Source organism: Protomyctophum bolini, assembly GCF_963924005.1.
Source record: "Protomyctophum bolini genome assembly, chromosome: 21".
In the NCBI taxonomy this organism is placed as follows: Eukaryota; Metazoa; Chordata; class Actinopteri; order Myctophiformes; family Myctophidae; genus Protomyctophum; species Protomyctophum bolini.
Window position 1 is genome coordinate 336145 of NC_137882.1, and position 19348 is coordinate 355492.

At 45.7% G+C, this 19348-nt stretch overlaps 1 protein-coding gene across 4 annotated transcripts in view; it reads right to left on the minus strand.

Moving 5' to 3' along the window:
• Nucleotides 1-287: 287 nt before the first annotated feature.
• Nucleotides 288-19348, minus strand: part of prpf4bb (pre-mRNA processing factor 4Bb) — a 36680-nt gene continuing 17619 nt past the window's right edge. For 2 of the 4 annotated variants that reach the window (XM_080794332.1, XM_080794330.1), the window contains exons 11-20: nucleotides 18929-19148; nucleotides 14179-14252; nucleotides 12399-12492; nucleotides 12170-12317; nucleotides 11407-11544; nucleotides 10273-10426; nucleotides 7158-7272; nucleotides 5719-5870; nucleotides 5019-5105; nucleotides 288-3109 (exon numbers count right to left, since the gene is read on the minus strand). In XM_080794332.1, coding sequence (XP_080650458.1) covers nucleotides 2906-3109; nucleotides 5019-5105; nucleotides 5719-5870; nucleotides 7158-7272; nucleotides 10273-10426; nucleotides 11407-11544; nucleotides 12170-12317; nucleotides 12399-12492; nucleotides 14179-14252; nucleotides 18929-19148 — 1386 coding nt within the window. In that variant the 3' untranslated portion in view covers nucleotides 288-2905. The remainder of the gene's footprint in view (nucleotides 3110-5018; nucleotides 5106-5718; nucleotides 5871-7157; nucleotides 7273-10272; nucleotides 10427-11406; nucleotides 11545-12169; nucleotides 12318-12398; nucleotides 12493-14178; nucleotides 14253-18928; nucleotides 19149-19348) is intronic. The other 2 variants (XR_013966183.1, XM_080794331.1) reach the window with 2 other exon arrangements.

Consider the following 19348-nt stretch of genomic DNA (forward strand, 5'->3'; position numbering starts at 1 on the left):
GGTTGCACCACTCAAAAATACTGCTGAATGTAAACATGCTGTACTGGAGAAAAAATCAGACCCGTCTGAACGGAGTGGTGCTGTACATATTGTACTGTACTGTACTGTACAAGCCCTCCTCCCTGGCCTGTGTGTTAGGCTGTGCAACAGTGACAACAGGTGGTGAACAAACGCAATAACCCTATTTTCGTGCTCGGACACAGCCAGGGATGCAGCGACAGACCCAGCCACACACATGGCTGTCTTTAGGTCAAACTATGTCTTTTTAACAAATCAAACACTGGGTATCGAATATTAAATGTTTTTTTTTATTACTAAAAGTTGTGTTACACTGAAGGTGGAGCTTCATTTCACAACTAAGTTCTTTATTGAAATCACAATTTTTACCACTTTAATGGGAAAAAAAAGAAAAAGAAAAGAAAAAAAACATGAAACAATGCTAACGATAGAATATGTACAGTGTTGTGATAGGACAACGGATACAGAGGGGGCGTCGACAATGCTGCCATTGGTTGGTTGGTTGGTTGGTTGGAGGACAGATACAGAACAGGCTGCCATTGGTTGGTTGGAGGACAGATACAGAACAGGCTGCCATTGGTTGGTTGGTTGGTTGGAGGACAGATACAGAACAGGCTGCCATTGGTTGGTTGGTTGGAGGACAGATACAGAACAGGCTGCCATTGGTTGGTTGGTTGGTTGGAGGACAGATACAGAACAGGCTGCCATTGGTTGGTTGGTTGGAGGACAGATACAGAACAGGCTGCCATTGGTTGGTTGGTTGGTTGGAGGACAGATACAGAACAGGCTGCCATTGGTTGGTTGGAGTAACAAACGAGGCTCGTTAACGGGAGGCACTTAAAATCTGAGAGCCTAAAAGAGCCGGGACCTTGGGGGGGGGGGGGGACACCTTGGGGGAGGGGAGGGGGGGACGACCCTGGGGGGACGGGGGGGGGGGACGACACCCTGGGGGAGGGGGGGCACCACCGACCGTGAAGTATTGATCTGTTCACCAACAGAAAAACTGCTGCGCGCCTTTCAAAAAGAATGTAATAAAAAAGATTCTGTCAACGGATTTACAGCAATACGTACACATGGGTCCATTCCTTCCTCAATACGTACATATGGGTCCATTCCTTCCTCAGCACACGACTGGATGTAGGTCTGACGCCGTGCTCTGGGCCGTCTGGATCTCCACAGACACAGAAAGGTAGACGCCTCGCCTCGTTAGACTGTGTTGGACCAGAATGGAACAGAGCCTTCGTTAAAGACTCTGTTTGACCAGAATGGAACAGAGCCTACATTAGACTGTGTTGGACCAGAATGGAACAGAGCCTTCGTTAAAGACTGTGTTGGACCAGAATGGAACAGAGCCTACATTAGACTGTGTTGGACCAGAATGGAACAGAGCCTTCGTTAAAGACTGTGTTGGACCAGAATGGAACAGAGCCTACATTAGACTGTGTTGGACCAGAATGGAACAGAGCCTTCGTTAAAGACTGTGTTGGACCAGAATGGAACAGAGCCTACATTAGACTGTGTTGGACCAGAATGGAACAGAGCCTTCGTTAAAGACTGTGTTGGACCAGAATGGAACAGAGCCTTCGTTAAAGACTGTGTTGGACCAGAATGGAACAGAGCCTTCGTTAAAGACTGTGTTGGACCAGAATGGAACAGAGCCTACATTAGACTGTGTTGGAACAGAATGGATTGATGCACACACACACACACACACACACACACACACACACGCACACAGCGTTTTACACGTGCGTGCCACAGAACTCGGAGCACACACAAAAAAGTGTGTGAACGCCGTCGCCTCGCCTCAGAGAGCCGTGTGTGAACGCAGTCGCCTCAGAGTGCCGTTGCCTCGCAGCGACGTGTGTGAACGCAGTCGCCTCAGAGCGCCGTTGCCTCGCAGCGACGTGTGTGAACGCAGGAGAAACCACACCGAGGGGAAAGAACACGTGTATGTTTGATATCTACGATGAAGAAAAAATAATCTAAAAAAAACACTAAACTGACACTCAGCATTAATTATGCGATAATAATAATAGACATATTTACAGGAATTCTTCTTTCCTTCTTTTCTTTATAACATTTAGTCACTTCAATGCCAGTTTAAATAGAAAAAAAGTCCATAACGTTGTCGTGGGGGATGGGAGAGGGGGGGGGGGGGGGTCAAGTGTTCACGACGATTATCACGCACACACTGATGGCTACGTATGTCAATGGCTTATGTACAATAATGAAGGAAAATAAAGAGAAATAAAATCCATAGCATTCTCAAACTGTGTGTTTTCTGCTCTGGAAGGGTGTCGGTGTGTGTGGCGTGAGGGCATATCTTCTCCTGGATGAAGGCATATCTTCTCCTGGATGAAGGGGCGTGAGGGCATATCTTCTCCTGGATGAAGGCATATCTTCTCCTGGATGAAGGGGAGCTTGGGGCATATCTTCTCCTGGATGAAGGGCCTGGGTCAGATCTACTCTATAAAGGGGTGACGGGGCATATCTTCTCCTGGATGAAGGGGCTGGGTCAGCGGGGCATATCTTCTCCTGGATGAAGGGGCTGGGTCAGAGGGGCATATCTTCTCCTGGATGAAGGGGCTGGGTCAGAGGGGCATATCTTCTCCTGGACGAAGGGGCGGGGTCAGATCTTCTCCTGTATGAAGGGGAGCGTCGGGCATATCTTCTCATGGGGTCAGATCTTCTCCTGTATGAAGGGGAGCGTGGGGCATATCTTCTCACGGGGTCAGATCTTCTCCTGTATGAAGGGGAGCGTGGGGCATATCTTCTCACGGGGTCAGATCTTCTCCTGTATGAAGGGGAGCGTGGGGCATATCTTCTCACGGGGTCAGATCTTCTCCTGTATGAAGGGGAGCGTGGGGCATATCTTCTCACGGGGTCAGATCTTCTCCTGTATGAAGGGGTGCTGCAGGGCCTGGTTGATGCTGATGCGTTTGGCCGGGTCCAGCATCAGCGTGCCGTCTATCAGGTCTTTGAGCGTCAGGACCTTTTTCCTCTGGTCCTCGGGCAGCCGCTGGCCTCCCACCATGTCGGTCAGGAGGTCCTTGGTAGGGTTGATGGTGCTCATCACGGTCACCTTCTCCTGTAGGGGGAGCCAAAACACAGAACAAAGAGTTGGTCAGGAGGTCAGATTGAAAGGAAACAATGTAGGCATTTAGCAGAACGTCTCAATCCGGAGCGATTTACAGTAAGCAAGGGACACACAAGTGACCAGGTTTGACTGAGGGGCTGCCATTGGATTTAAAAATTTTTTTGTGTCATGTCATGTGAAAGCAGAGAATCATAGCTTCAAATTGACATATTGGTTGTTCAGTTTGACCCACCAGTTTTGGACATATGGCTTATAGAGTAATGTCTTGCAGACTGCAGAGAAACAGCGAGTTGAGAAAACAGGCTTGAAAGGTTAAGAATAATAATAATAAGCAGACTTGGTAACCTGACTGTAGAAAGTAACAGTACAGTAAAGAACCTGGGGGTCATTATTGATTCTGAATTGAATTTTAATTCACACATTAATCATGTTACCAAGATTGCCTTTTTTCACCTTAGAAATATTGCACGAATCAGAGCCTATTTGTCCTTGGACGATGCAAAAACGCTAATCCACGACTTTGTTTTTTCTCGGCTTGATTTAACTGCAATGCACTTTTTTCAGGACTGCCTAAGAAAACAACTGACAGATTACAACTTGTCCAAAATGCAGCAGCCAGAGTTTTAACTAGAACTAAGATCACTGCACTGGCTTCCGGTTGTTTTTAGGATTGATTTTAAAATTATTTTACTTGTGTATAAAGCTCTCAATAGTCTCGCACCTTCCTACCTACATGGCTGCCTGCCTAAATATGTCCCAAACCTTCCTACCTACATGACTGCCTGCCTAAATATGTCCCAAACCGCCCCCTAAGGTCTTCCACTGCTGGCCTGCTCGCTTTGCCTAAAAAAATGGCAACTAGAAGGAAGCAGCTTTTTGCTTCTACGGGCCGTCGGCATGGAACAAGCACCCACTGTACCTTCGTCAGGCAGCCTCTGTAGACATTTTTAAAGCTCAGCTCAAGACCCACTTCTACAACATTGCTTTTAATTGATCTTTTATTTTTTGTTATTCATGTCCTCACTGTATTGCATTACTGCTTGTTTTTTTAATGTCTTTGCCTTGCTTTTCTTTTTTATTCGCCATTGTTCAGTAAAGCACTTTGAGCTGCATTTCATGTCATGAAAGGTGCTATACAAATAATGTTTTATTATTATTACTTCTGTGGACTCTAACATTACACCTAGCTACATGTTTAAGCATTTATTTCATATTTACATGTCTTCAGTGGTCTCTAACATTACACCTAGCTACATGTTTAAGCATTTATTTAATATTTACATGTCTTCTGTGGTCTCTAACATTACACCTAGCTACATGTTTAAGCATTTATTTCATATTTACATGTCTTCTGTGGTCTCTAACATTACACCTATAGCTACACACTCCACTGTTAATTAAACATATGCATATTGCAGGTAGATTAAATTGAAATTATTTGTTGACAAAATCGACAGTACCGTAATTTCCGGACTATAAGCCGCACCTTTTTACCCATGATTTGAACCCTGCGGCTTATACAACGGTGCGGCTTATCTATGGATTTTTACAGCTAACGCAGAGCCATCTAAGGCTCTGAGCTAACGAAACGGCCACTAGGGGGCCACCTGCGGCTTATAGTCCGGTGCGGCTTGTATACGTACATATTTGGGATTTTCCCTAAATTTGGCTGGTGCGGCTTATATTCAGGTGCGCCTTATAGTCAGGAAATTACGGTATATGTAGTCATAGGTTTAGTCATCATGGCTTAGTTTTCATTTAGTCTTTAATGTCGTTTTCATCAGTGAAAAAGGGATAGGGTTAGATTTAAAAGGAAGTCGTCGTCGTCGGTATTAGTCGACGAGAACAACACTGGTGGAGAGGAAGTTAGGAGGACAGGAAGAGGAAGCGGAAAACTAACCCTCTCGGTCACTTTGTCCACTTCGATGTACAGGAAGTTGAGGTTCTGGTCGAAGTGCTGGTCTTTGAACAGACCTTTACGGATCATCTGGGGAAAGAAACACAGTTCTTTAACCCATTCTGGTGTTTTAACTAAGCATTATGTTGTACTTTATCTATTGAAAAATAGCAGATCTACAAGCTCATAGCGTGCCACCGAGTGGCGCGCTACGAGCTTGTAGGTGTGCTATTTTTTTTAAATCGTTGAAAATGCGGCACACATTCCAATTATGATACTAATTGTATTGTGCATCCCTAGTAAAAACACTACCTTGTGTCTAGGAAGGGTAAATGGAGGGTAAATGGTATGGAGAATATAGGTTGTTGCCTTCAGGAAGGAGATATGGTGTACCAGCATACAATAAGGTCAGACTAAAGAGGTCCTTTGTCTACCAGTCGACCTTGAGGCTTAATCAGGAGATGTAGTAGCTAGCCACAGGATAATCTAAGCGGTGGATATTGCTCATGTCTTTATGTATGTAAATTGTCCTGTTCTTTGTGTTTGTATATGTGTTCTGCATACTTGGCTGCTGTGTCGCAAGACAAATTTCAGTGTGAACTGACAATAAAGTACTATATCATATCATATCATATATATACCTTGTGTCTAGGAAGGGTAAAACACTACCTTGTGTCTAGGCCCTAGGGGGTAACGTCAGTACCTTGTTGGGCATCTTGCCCTTCAGATCCATGGCCAGTTTGACCATGTGGTTGTTGGAGGAACCGGCGAACAGGATCTTCCCGGTGTAGAGCTCGTACAACGTGCAGCCGACCGACCACATGTCGATGCCGTAGTCGTATGGCTTCCCTATGACTGAGAGACGCACGCACACACACACACACACACACACACACACACACACACACACACACAGATACACGCACACACACACACACAGAGACACGCACGCGCACACACACACACACACACACACACACACACACACACACACACACACACAGAGAGACACCCACGCACACACACACACTGAAATGACTGATATTTCAGCAGAAACAGCAAAATTACAACTTTGACACAAACAACAAGCCGTCCTGCCTTTGATTGATTGTGCCAGTCCGTAGCAGAAGGTTTATAGCGCAGCACGGTTTATATATATATACACCATAGGATAGATCAAGTCATGTGACGCATCACCGCCCCAAATAGTGCTACAGCGTTATCTAAAATGCACTTCCGCCTACCTCACCTTCAGTTACTTGAATTCATGAACATTTACATGCCTCCCTGAGAGGGAGAGAGAGAAAAAGGAAAGCTGTGCGTGCGTTCCACGGGTCTGGTCGCTTGCAGAAAGGTTTGCAGACAAAGAAGGACGGACAGGCAGAACTCTTTTGACTGACAAAGAGCTGGCGATAATGATATGCCAGAATAGGCTGTGGAACAAATTAATCCACAGCATGCAGGCTATAATGCCGGTTTTAGCGTGCCCTCCGAAGTTCCAAACCATCAGGATAATTTATTTAGAATAAATAAATCGCATCGGCAAGAATTCTCGCTCCACGGAAAGGAAATGTCGGTCGGTCTAACCGAGCATTCAATAACATCCCTCATCATGGATAATAATCATTGTATTCCTATTCCAAGTTAATTAACCAGCCAAACGTATATGATTTAATTCGTTGGACATGGAATGCAGGCTTGAACAATGTCGTCTCCAGCTGTCGGAGGTGTGAAGATCATTAGACGAGTGGGGGAGAAGGCGGTCAGTTTGGCCGATAAAGCCAGACCTAGTAGGTATAACTATATGCCTAAAATCATATTTACAGAACGTTTCAGATGGAGAAAAAAAACAGAGATGATTTCAATCGAATATTTAGACAAAGTCATGAAAGGGGAACTTTCTCAGGACTTCATGGGCAAAGAAAATCAACTTCAAAATCTCAAAATCGGTCAGAAAGACTGCTCCGACGTGCTAGTGTTAAGGGTAGGGTAGAGGGTTTAGGGTTCAGGGTGTGAGTGTCCCTTTAGGGGTGGTGTTTAGGGTTTAGGGGTGAGTGTCCCTTTAAGGGTAGGGTAGAGGGTTTAGGGGTGAGTGTCCCTTTAAGGGTAGGGTAGAGGGTTTAGGGTAGAGTGTGTACTTACTGATCTCTGGCGCTCTGTAGAACCGGCTCACCAGGTAGGGAGTGATGTCATTGTCGGCCACGTGACCCGCTGAGCCAAAGTCACACAGCTTCAGGATGGTCTTCGACTCGTTCACCTGTAGTCCAGAGACACACGTTTCATTAGGACACCGTTATGAGAGTAACTATGAGACACACGTTTCATTAGGACACCGTTATGAGAGTAACACCTGTAGTCCAGAGACACACGTTTCATCAGGACAGTTATGAGAGTAACTACTATGAGACACACATTTCATTAGGACACCATTATGAGAGTAACTACTATGAGACACACGTTTCATTAGGACACCATTATGAGAGTAACTACTATGAGACACACGTTTCATTAGGACACAGTTATGAGAGTAACTATGAGACACACGTTTCATTAGGACACCGTTATGAGAGTAACACCTGCATCTAGTCACCTGATCAGGTAGGTGCGCTCACAAGTGGTCTGCCTGAACCCAAGAAAGCTTAGAGAAGGAAAAGACGCCAACGTCATGGTATCACGTGACTGGACGCAGGGGCTGCGCCATGACACCCCCCCACGCCCCCTTGTGCCAAAACTCACACTGGAAGTTCGATGAATACATTGCAGTGGATGGGAGCCCGCTGGACATCTTGTAAACAAACATTATTTATGAACGATAGCGACCTTTGTCATATAATCGGTCCAGGAATATACAAGAAGACATAATTATGACAGGTTGTTTTCCGAGTGGGTGTTTTTCAACTTGCGAACCATGTCATTTTATTGAGTCATCTAAAGGGAAAAGACGCCAAAGTCATTTTCTCTACCTTGCAATTCAAGCCGGCAGATTCGTCTCTGTGTGTCAAATCTGCTGGGAATGCATTGGAGTGAATGGAGACGAGTAGACAAGCACATATACAAACTCTATTTCTGAACGATTGAGACCCTTGTAAAATAATCACTTCTGCAAACGAAAAGAAGACATATAACACATTGTTGTCTGCTGTGTTGCTTTTCGATTTGTACACTGTGTGATTTTTTAGAGCTATCCAAAGAGCACAAATACGTTTCTGAACGTGAAAACTGTCTGCAATTCCAGCGGTCAGATTGGTCACAATGGGTGGCAGAGTACCAAATTGAAGCAGACATTGACTGTGGTGGAATATTGAAGTAAATGGAGCAAAGTATAGACAAGCATATAAATAAACACTTTCTGAATGATTGAGACCATTGTAAAATAAACGCTTCTGTAACATAACATCACACATTACTTTCTACTGTCTTGAAGTCACCACCAAGTACCCAGTGGTCTAGGTTTACTGGCGCCCACCTCCCCCTATTTCCACACCGTGTAAAGTACCGTGCCAAATTCAAATAGCCACTACTTTGCATAACAACAGCTTTAACTGTTTATACCTGATCGGTGACTGTGACTGTGAGCGCACGTAGCCGGTAAGCATGCCATGCACACTTGACTTTAACAGCAGTGTGGACTGCTATGGCTCCAGTAGGCTACTGCTGCTGTGTGGTGTTCTCCTCCATCAAAGAAACAGTTACAGATATATTCGTCCAAAGCAAACCTTTTAGTTTCGCTAGTGTGCAGTAAGGATGTTTGTCTGACCATTGTAAGTCTACTTTTGTGTTTTAGGCTCAGGCTATGCAGCTGTTCTGTGTGCATGTTCTGTGTGCATGTTCTGTGTGCATGTTCTGTGTGCATGTTCTGTGTGCATGTTCTGTGTGCGCGTGTCACGTTCCGTGGTACCAGTACAATTTAATTTAGCCAGTCATTCATTCATATTTAACTTGAAACTGAATATAAAGGCAATGTCTGGAGTTGATAGAGCAAGCATTATCTTCTTTAATAAGGTATGCCTATGCCTACTATATTTTGAGGGACACCCAGAAAAACACCCAGTCGGAAAACAATCTGTGATATGTCTTCTATTATATTCCTGGACCGATTATATGACAAAGGTCGCTATCGTTCATAAATAATGTTTGTTTACAAGATGTCCAGCGGGCTCCCATCCACTGCAATGTATTCATCGAACTTCCAGTGTGAGTTTTGGCACAAGGGTGCGTGGGGGGGTGTCATGGCGCAGCCCCTGCGTCCAGTCACGTGACACCATGACGTTGGCGTCTTTTCCTTCTCTAAGCTTTCTTGCCTGAACCCAAGGAAGCTCTGAGAAGGAAGGGAAGTGGTCACGTGACTGGGCTGCGCCATGACACTTTCATGGACACTTTCATGGGAGCCAAACTACCCGGAGGTTTGGCATCAATGAGAGCTCAGTGACCAGCTCATGAACAAACATTATTTATGAACAATTGAGACCTTTTGTAAAGTAATCACTTCTGGAAAATAACAGAAGACATTAATGTAACATTATTGTCTGCTGTGTTGTTATTCGATGTGTACACTGTGTCATTTTATAGAGGTATGGTATGGTATCTAAAGAGAACAAAGTACCTTTCTGAAGTATCGCAAGACCGTTTCCTGTCTGGCAGCCAAATCTCGCGATACTTCGGAGCCAGAAACGATATCTGACTGCTGCTGCTTAGATCCTCAGATAAAATGATATACTGTGCACTCTGTGCACATCGAAAAGCAAGTGATTAGAAAACAACCTGTGACATGTCTTCTGTTATTTTCCAGAAGTGATTACTTTACAAAAGGTCTCAGTCGTTCATAAATAATGTTTGTTATGAGCTGGTCCAGCCGGCTCCATTCACTGCCATGTATTCATTGCACTTCCGGTGTGAGTTTGGCTCCCATGAAAGTGTCATGGCGCAGCCCAGTCACGTGACCACTTCCCTTCCTTCTCAGAGCTTCCTTGGCCTGAACTAGTTAGCTACGCAGGCTGGTATGACGTCAGAACTACAGACTCACCAGGATGTTGTGTCAGAACTACAGACTCACCAGGATGTTGTCAGAACTACAGACTCACCAGGATGTTGCGTCAGAACTACAGACTCACCAGGATGTTGTCAGAACTACAGACTCACCAGGATGTTGTCAGAACTACAGACTCACCAGGATGTTGCGTCAGAACTACAGACTCACCAGGATGTTGCGTCAGAACTACAGACTCACCAGGATGTTATGTCAGAACTACAGACTCACCAGGATGTTGTCAGGCTTGATGTCGGCGTGGAGGATGTTGCATCGTTTCAGGAGCTTCAAGGCGAGGAACAGCTGCTGGCTGTAGGAGCGAACCGCCTTGATGTGAAGACCCACGTCTTTACCGTACTTCTTCAGGACCTCACGAAGGTTCATACTGAGGAGAACACAACAACACAGGACTTAATGTAGATCTACAGCTTCATACTGAGGAGAACACAACAACACAGGACTTAATGTAGATCTACAGCTTCATACTGAGGAGAACACAACAACACAGGACTTAATGTAGATCTACAGCTTCATACTGAGGAGAACACAGGACTTAACACCCTCCGCGCCATTGCCTTAGATTAATGTCAATTCATTAATAAAACGCTTGCCGCCATTGCCGTAGCCCTTCGGCAATTGTTGTTTTATAGTGCATTTGATCGATCGAGCCATAATGCTACTTACGTTAGCCGGTTAGCTAGCTGTGTTGTTAGCACAGCATTGGATCGTTCATCTTAGTTCGTCGTCGCCATAAGAATCCATTCTATCCGTTTCTTTCAATCGCCTGTATCTCCTATTCCTTGTCCCAGATGGCATTTTTGGTCAAAACAGCGTTTCTTTGACGGCACGAGCCGACGTTGTGGAGGTCTATAGTGTACCCGGCATGATGTGATCATGTAAACAAAGGTTGTCATGGCAACGTAAAGCTGGCAGAGATGAGCTCACTTCCGGTTGAGGCAAAATGTGGCTTTTCAAAATAAGAGCTCAAATAAAAAAAATGCTGGCGTGAATTAGGACCTAATTTATCAATAAATGGCGGCAGTCTAAGTGTTAATGTAGATCTACAGCTTCATACTGAGGAGAACACAACAACACAGGACTTAATGTAGATCTACAGCTTCATACTGAGGAGAACACAACAACACAGGACTTAATGTAGATCTACAGCTTCATACTGAGGAGAACACAACAACACAGGACTTAATGTAGATCTACAGCTTCATACTGAGGAGAACACAACAACACAGGACTTAATGTAGATCTACAGCTTCATACTGAGGAGAACACAGGACTTAAGTAAGTGACATAAATATCTATGTACGTACCTTAGAGGTTCAAAGACCAGACACAGGTCTATGGACGTACCTTAGAGGTTCAAAGACCAGACACAGGTGCTGCTTGTGGTAGAAGTGTCTGAAGAGACGCAGGCAGTGGAACTTGTCGTCTGGGTCGGCGTCATTGAGCTTCTTCAGGAACTCCAGCTCCTTCAGACCCGTCTTCTGCCTTTAAAGATCACAGAACATCACAGAACCTCTATGAAACATCACAGAACATCACAGAACATCTATGAAACATCACAGAACATCTATGAAACATCACAGAACATCACAGAACATCTATGAAACATCACAGAACATCTATGGAACATCACAGAACATTACAGAACATCACAGAACCTCTATGAAACATCACAGAACATCACAGAACATCTATGAAACATCACAGAACATCACAGAACATCTATGAAACATCACAGAACATCTATGGAACATCACAGAACATCACAGAACATCACAGAACCTCTATGAAACATCACAGAACATCACAGAACATCTATGAAACATCACAGAACATCTATGAAACATCACAGAACATCACAGAACATCTATGAAACATCACAGAACATCTATGGAACATCACAGAACATCACAGAACATCACAGAACCTCTATGAAACATCACAGAACATCACAGAACATCTATGAAACATCACAGAACATCTATGAAACATCACAGAACATCACAGAACCTCTATGAAACATCACAGAACATCTATGAAACATCACAGAACATCACAGAACATCTATGAAACATCACAGAACATCTATTCTATGACTGCATTGACTCACATGAGCTCGTTGTTCCTGATGATCTTCACTGCCACCTCCTGGCCGGCGCGGGCGGTGTCCCTGGCTCTGATCACGTTGCTGAACACGCCCTGACCCGTGTAGCCATACACATCGTAGCGCTTGTCCAGCGTCTCCCCGATGTTCACCCCTAAACACGTTAAAAACATGTTAATGCCCAGAGTCTCCCCGATGTTCAGTGTAGTATTAGTAGTATATAGTGTGTACTTACTATAGTAACCCTCTGCATCCGTCCAGTTGTCTCTCAGGTTAGGATTCTCCTTGAAGTCCTTCCCAACGCCTGCTGCTCTCATCCTAGCACTCTGCTAACACAGGGGTTACAGTTAGTCATCCATTTTCATCCCACTAGCCTGTGGAGCGACGCTCCCACCCTGTGGAGCGACGCTCCCAGCCTGTGGAGCGACGCTCCCAGCCTGTGGAGCGACGCTCCCAGCCTGTGGAGCGAAGCTCCCAGCCTGTGGAGCAACGCTCCCAGCCTGTGGAGCAACGCTCCCAGCCTGTGGAGCGACGCTCCCAGCCTGTGGAGCAACGCTCCCAGCCTGTGGAGCGAAGCTCCCAGCCTGTGGAGCGACGCTCCCACCCTGTGGAGCGACGCTCCCAGCCTGTGGAGCGACGCTCCCAGCCTGTGGAGCGACGCTCCCAGCCTGTGGAGCGACGCTCCCAGCCTGTGGAGCGAAGCTCCCAGCCTGTGGAGCAACGCTCCCAGCCTGTGGAGCAACGCTCCCAGCCTGTGGAGCGACGCTCCCAGCCTGTGGAGCAACGCTCCCAGCCTGTGGAGCGACGCTCCCAGCCTGTGGAGCGACGCTCCCAGCCTGTGGAGCGATGCGCTCCCACCCTGTGGAGCGAAGCTCCCAGCCTGTGGAGCGGCGCTCCCAGCCTGTGGAGCGACGCTCCCACCCTGTGGAGCGACGCTCCCAGCCTGTGGAGCGACGCTCCCACCCTGTGGAGCGACGCTCCCAGCCTGTGTAGCGATGCTCCCAGCCTGTGGAGCGAAGCTCCCAGCCTGTGGAGCGGCGCTCCCAGCCTGTGGAGCGACGCTCCCACCCTGTGGAGCGACGCTCCCACCCTGTGGAGCGACGCTCCCAGCCTGTGGAGCGATGCGCTCCCAGCCTGTGGAGCGATGCTCCCAGCCTGTGGAGCGAAGCTCCCAGCCTGTGGAGCGGCGCTCCCAGCCTGTGGAGCGACGCTCCCAGCCTGTGGAGCGACGCTCCCAGCCTGTGGAGCGACGCTCCCACCCTGTGGAGCGACGCTCCCAGCCTGTGGAGCGATGCTCCCAGCCTGTGTAGCGGCGCTCCCACCCTGTGGAGCGACGCTCCCAGCCTGTGGAGCGACGCTCCCACCCTGTGGAGCGACGCTCCCAGCCTGTGGAGCGATGCGCTCCCAGCCTGTGGAGCGATGCTCCCAGCCTGTGGAGCGACGCTCCCAGCCTGTGTAGCGACGCTCCCAGCCTGTGGAGCGACGCTCCCAGCCTGTGGAGCGATGCGCTCCCAGCCTGTGTAGCGAAGCTCCCAGCCTGTGGAGCGGCGCTCCCAGCCTGTGTAGCGATGCTCCCAGCCTGTGTAGCGAAGCTCCCAGCCTGTGGAGCGGCGCTCCCAGCCTGTGTAGCGAAGCTCCCAGCCTGTGGAGCGACGCTCCCAGCCTGTGGAGCGGCGCTCCCAGCCTGTGGAGCGACGCTCCCAGCCTGTGGAGCGACGCTCCCAGCCTGTAGAGCGACACTCCCAGCCTGTGGAGCGACGCTCCCAGCCTGTGGAGCGGTGCTCCCAGCCTGTGGAGCGGTGCGATCGATTTTGATATCAATAATCATCATCCTATTGATCAATCTCCGTCTGGGGCCCTAAACTGTTTTAACACAATAATGTTAGTTAATAAATTATGTAAATTATCTGGTTGTAAATCACTATTCAAGGTATGTATGCGGGAGAGGTATATAGTTCACACACACACACACACACACACACACACACACAAACAGTACTTCCTGTGGGACTCACATCGAAGTCAGCAGCGAACATGTCGTCCGACTCTGTAAACATGTCGGGGGCCGAAGGCTTCTTTGGGTTGGCTCCTGGACAGCAGGGGGCAGCAGAGAGAGATGAGACACAGATCTACAAGCTCACAACACGTCACAGAGTGGAGACACACATCTACAAGCTCAGCTTGTAGATCTGCTATTTCTACTATTTTTGATAAATGTCCGGACATTTCTCAACATATACACAAGTAAGTGTGATTATCTAAAATAATTGTGATTAGTGGATGCTGGTCTGATGATGTAATACCATGTGTTGTTCTTGATGCTGGTCTGATGATGTAATACCATGTGTTGTTCTTGATGCTGGTCTGATGATGTAATACCATGTGTTGTTCTTGATGCTGGTCTGATGATGTAATACCATGTGTTGTTCTTGATGCTGGTCTGATGATGTAATACCATGTGTTGTTCTTGATGCTGGTCTGATGATGTAATACCATGTGTTGTTCTTGATGCTGGTCTGATGATGTAATACCATGTGTTGTTCTTGATGCTGGTCTGATGATGTAATACCATGTGTTGTTCTTGATGCTGGTCTGATGATGTAATACCATGTGTTGTTCTTGATGCTGGTCTGATGATGTAATACCATGTGTTGTTCTTGATGCTGGTCTGATGATGTAATACCATGTGTTGTTCTTGATGCTGGTCTGATGATGTAATACCATGTGTTGTTCTTGATGCTGGTCTGATGATGTAATACCATGTGTTGTTCTTGATGCTGGTCTGATGATGTAATACCATGTGTTGTTCTTGATGCTGGTCTGATGATGTAATACCATGTGTTGTTCTTGATGCTGGTCTGATGATGTAATACCATGTGTTGTTCTTGATGCTGGTCTGATGATGTAATACCATGTGTTGTTCTTGATGCTGGTCTGATGATGTCATACCATGTGTTGTTCTTGATGCTGGTCTGATGATGTAATACCATGTGTTGTTCTTGATGCTGGTCTGATGATGTAATACCATGTGTTGTTCTTGATGCTGGTCTGATGATGTAATACCATGTGTTGTTCTTGATGCTGGTCTGATGATGTAATACCATGTGTTGTTCTTGATGCTGGTCTGATGATGTAATACCATGTGTTGTTCTTGATGCTGGTCTGATGATGTAATACCATGTGTTGTTCTTGATGCTGGTCTGATGATGTAATACCATGTGTTGTTCTTGATGCTGGTCTGATGATGTAATACCATGTGTTGTTCTTGCTTACTGTAAATCTCTCTGGATGAACACAATCAGCGCCAGCATTCCTTCAAAATAGAAGCTCGGGGTGCCGAGACATATTTTTGCTTGCTTACCTTGCTCTCGTTTCCATAAAAATAATCCATCGCGTTCATATTTTGAACAAGCGTACACTGCGGGAAATTATGGGCACTGTATTAAGGTTGTGCTTGGCCTTGATGTAAAGGTTTATTATTAAAGGTTTATTTATTAAAGATGAGGTTGTGCTTGGCCTTGATGTAAAGGTTTATTATTAAAGGTTTATTTATTAAAGATGAGGTTGTGCTTGGCCTTGATGTAAAGGTTTATTATTAAAGGTTTATTTATTAAAGATGAGGTTGTGTTTGGCCTTGATGTAAAGGTTTATTATTAAAGGTTTATTTATTAAAGATGAGGTTGTGCTTGGCCTTGATGTAAAGGTTTATTATTAAAGGTTTATTTATTAAAGATGAGGTTGTGTTTGGCCTTGATGTAAAGGTTTATTATTAAAGGTTTATTTATTAACACATAGACTGCTACAGGTTCTAGCGGACCCTGGCTTACTGGTGCTGAAGGCTTAACATGGGCTTTTTGAACTTTTTGGGGGGCCCACAGCGAGGGGCCTCTTATAGCGAGAATCACAATCGCATAAATAAAAAGAAAGCCCAACTTGTCCACTTCAATTTTAAAAAAAATTTATGATTCTACCATCTTCCATTCTGGAGATATTGACCTTTTTCTAACACCTGCTTTTGCCTGCACGCTGCTTGTGAAAAAAAACAACAGAGATATGGAGGCCTGAAGTTGACAGACATTTCAGTTCAGTTTTTTTAGTTCAAAAGACCGATATAAAATTGAGCACAAATAATATCCTATACAAACCATATACCGAATGAAAGCCCTGAATGTCTACTTTTAGGAGGAAAACAGTACACATTGTACACATATACAGTTTGTCACTAATTGGCTATTGAATGCAGCTTGCGCCCACCAGAGAACTTTAGAGAAGGCATGGACCCGAAGAACTATTATTCACAAAATAAGGCCTATAGCGACATGTACATACTATATACCGTATGAAACAGTAGACTCTCTGCTTTCATAAGAAAAATACCACCCAGAAAAATCACACCCCTGTGAAGTGAGCAGTGCAATTGCACTGCTCACTTCACAGGGGTGTGATTTTTATTATTATTACAGTATTAGTATTTTTCTTATGAAAGCAGAGAGTCGACTGTTTCATACGGTATATAGTATGTACATGTCGCTATAGGCCTTATTTTGTGAATAATAGTTATTCAGGCCCATGCCATCTCTAAAGTTCTCTGAAAAAGATAATTTTAGAGAGCATGGACCTAACAACTAAATATTCACAAAATAAGGCCTATAGCGACATGTACATACTATATACCGTATGAAACAGAATACTCTCTGCTTTCATAAGAAAAATACTTATACTGTAATAATAATAGAAATCACACCCCAGTGAAGTGAGCAGTGCAATGTTGCACTGCTCACTTCACAACATTGCACTGCTCACTTCACAGGGGTGTGATTTTTATTATTACGAGTAAGACGCGCGAACGCGGAAGGCGAACGCAGATCGTAAATTGCAATAACAATTAGAATAAATTACAGACATGATCTGCAGGGTGTCATAGTTAGTGCTTGGACCACGCCAGCTCCATATATGGTCACAAAAGACGCCATCACACTCATGTCACCATGACTCAGCCATAACCATATAAGGAGTCCCCAAAGCAGGACCACGCCATCACACTCATGTCACCATGACTCACAAATCACTCAGCTCCATATATGGGCACAAAAGGGCCAGGTCCACATATACAGTAAGCGGGAAAGACAGACACACACACACACACACACACACACACAGACAGACAGACAGACAGACAGACAGACGTGATCTGCTAGGTCTCATAGTAAGTGCTCATTGCATTCGCAATTACAGTATTAGTTTTTTTCTTATGAAAGCAGAGAGTCTTGATGCACATTATCTGATCATAAAACGGACTTGGAAACTTTCTTCAATCGTAGCCCCATATGTGCCCTCTCCCTACGCTCATTGAACTCATTCTGTGATTCGAGCTACAAACAATCGCAGTAACGGGGGGGGGGGGGGCAACTAGGCTTTGAGGAAATGATCTTGCATAATCAACATTATTGTCGATTGTCGTGTGCCGCTCCAAACATGTCCAGACATACCACTAACCTCATCGATCCAGTCTCGCGTATCTATAAGGTGAGACGCGAGACTGGATCGGATTGTGTCTGGACATGTTTGGGAAAAAAAACAAGAAAAACAACGAGATGGATGCGGCAGCAGAAGCAGCACGTCAACGTATTTGGAAGAAAAAAAACGAGAAAGCACCACCTGTCGTTGCAAGACAAACACCCGTATGTTGCTGATAGACAGATAATAATCGATCCGATTTTGTCCTGCCGTTCATTTTATCACATTAGGTGCAGGGCAGGCTGCTCGACGGTGAGTTTATAATAGCCTGTTGTAACGAGAAAGGGGGATGGATTGGATGGGAGCAGCGCAGCAGCGCAGCAGCAGCAGCAGTACGGCTTGCGATCAGCGACCAACGTATCATGGCGGGCCCTCGATAATGATGTGCAATCTGTCCATGACTAACTCCACATGTGTCTGGCAAACGTTACGTTATGAAATCAAATGCCGATCGTTGCAGGTTTATATACGGGCAGAGAGCAAATCGCGTTGTATCTTGTTCCGAGAATGAGAGCGCAAGCCTTGCAGTTGAAAGCAGTGGGGACTCGGGAGTGGGGGGGGAACTGCCAATGCGATCCAAGAGGAAGAGACCCCCCCCCCACCATTCTCCCTCGGGAGAAACCATGTAGAAACAGGAGGGGAGGGGGAATCGAGTGTATTCACACAAACAAGAGCATTGTCCCATCCATTTTAGATCCCCTGACATCTGCGTTGGTCTATGCCGGACGGCCGTATCCATTACGTCGTACGTCCTCGCATAGACCAACCAATAGGCGGTGCCAGACGCTTCTCAGACCAACACCTCTTTTCAGCAGGGGGGGGTTTTAACTCTTTTTAGAGCCGATCGGTGTTACATTATGAGTTGTCCGGGCGCAAATATAGTTGAACTATAGTAATCAATAAAAATACGTTTTTTGGACCATAAAACGTATAAAAACGTTATGCGCTTCTTGCGCTTGGCTATAATAAAACGTTTAAAAACGCTTTCAGCATTCTATGAGTTAAAGATGAGGTTGTGCTTGGCCTTGATGTAAAGGTTTATTATTAAAGGTTTATTTATTAAAGATGAGGTTGTGTTTGGCCTTGATGTAAAGGTTTATTATTAAAGATGAGGTTGTGTTTGGCCTTGATGTAAAGGTTTATTATTAAAGATGAGGTTGTGTTTGGCCTTGATGTAAAGGTTTATTTATTAAAGATGAGGTTGTGCTTGGCCTTGATGTAAAGGTTTATTATTAAAGGTGTATTTACCGTCCTTCTCCTGGGCGATGAGGTTGTGCTTGGCCTTGATGTTGGCCTCGAAGGTGTTGAGGTTCTCTCTCTCGTACTCCTTGACGTCGGCCGCGACGCGCTCCAGCACGTCGTCGGGGGAGGGGGAGCGGCTCCGCGTGCTGCTCTGAGGGCTGCTGGGCTCCGACGTCTGATTGGTGGAGGAGGGGTCGTCGCCACCGCCGCCCCCCGCCTTGTATTTCTGTTGGAATAATTCAACATTAACAACATTTAGGCCTGACGTCGAAATTAAAAAATCATGACAGTTTCCTGAAAACCCTCATGTTTCTATGTCAGTGGTTCTAAATATTTCATATCAAGGACCCCCAAAATTATATGTAATTTGCCGCCGACTGAATATATGTTGTTCCAGGGAAGCAAAGTTTTGAGTTAAAAATGTTC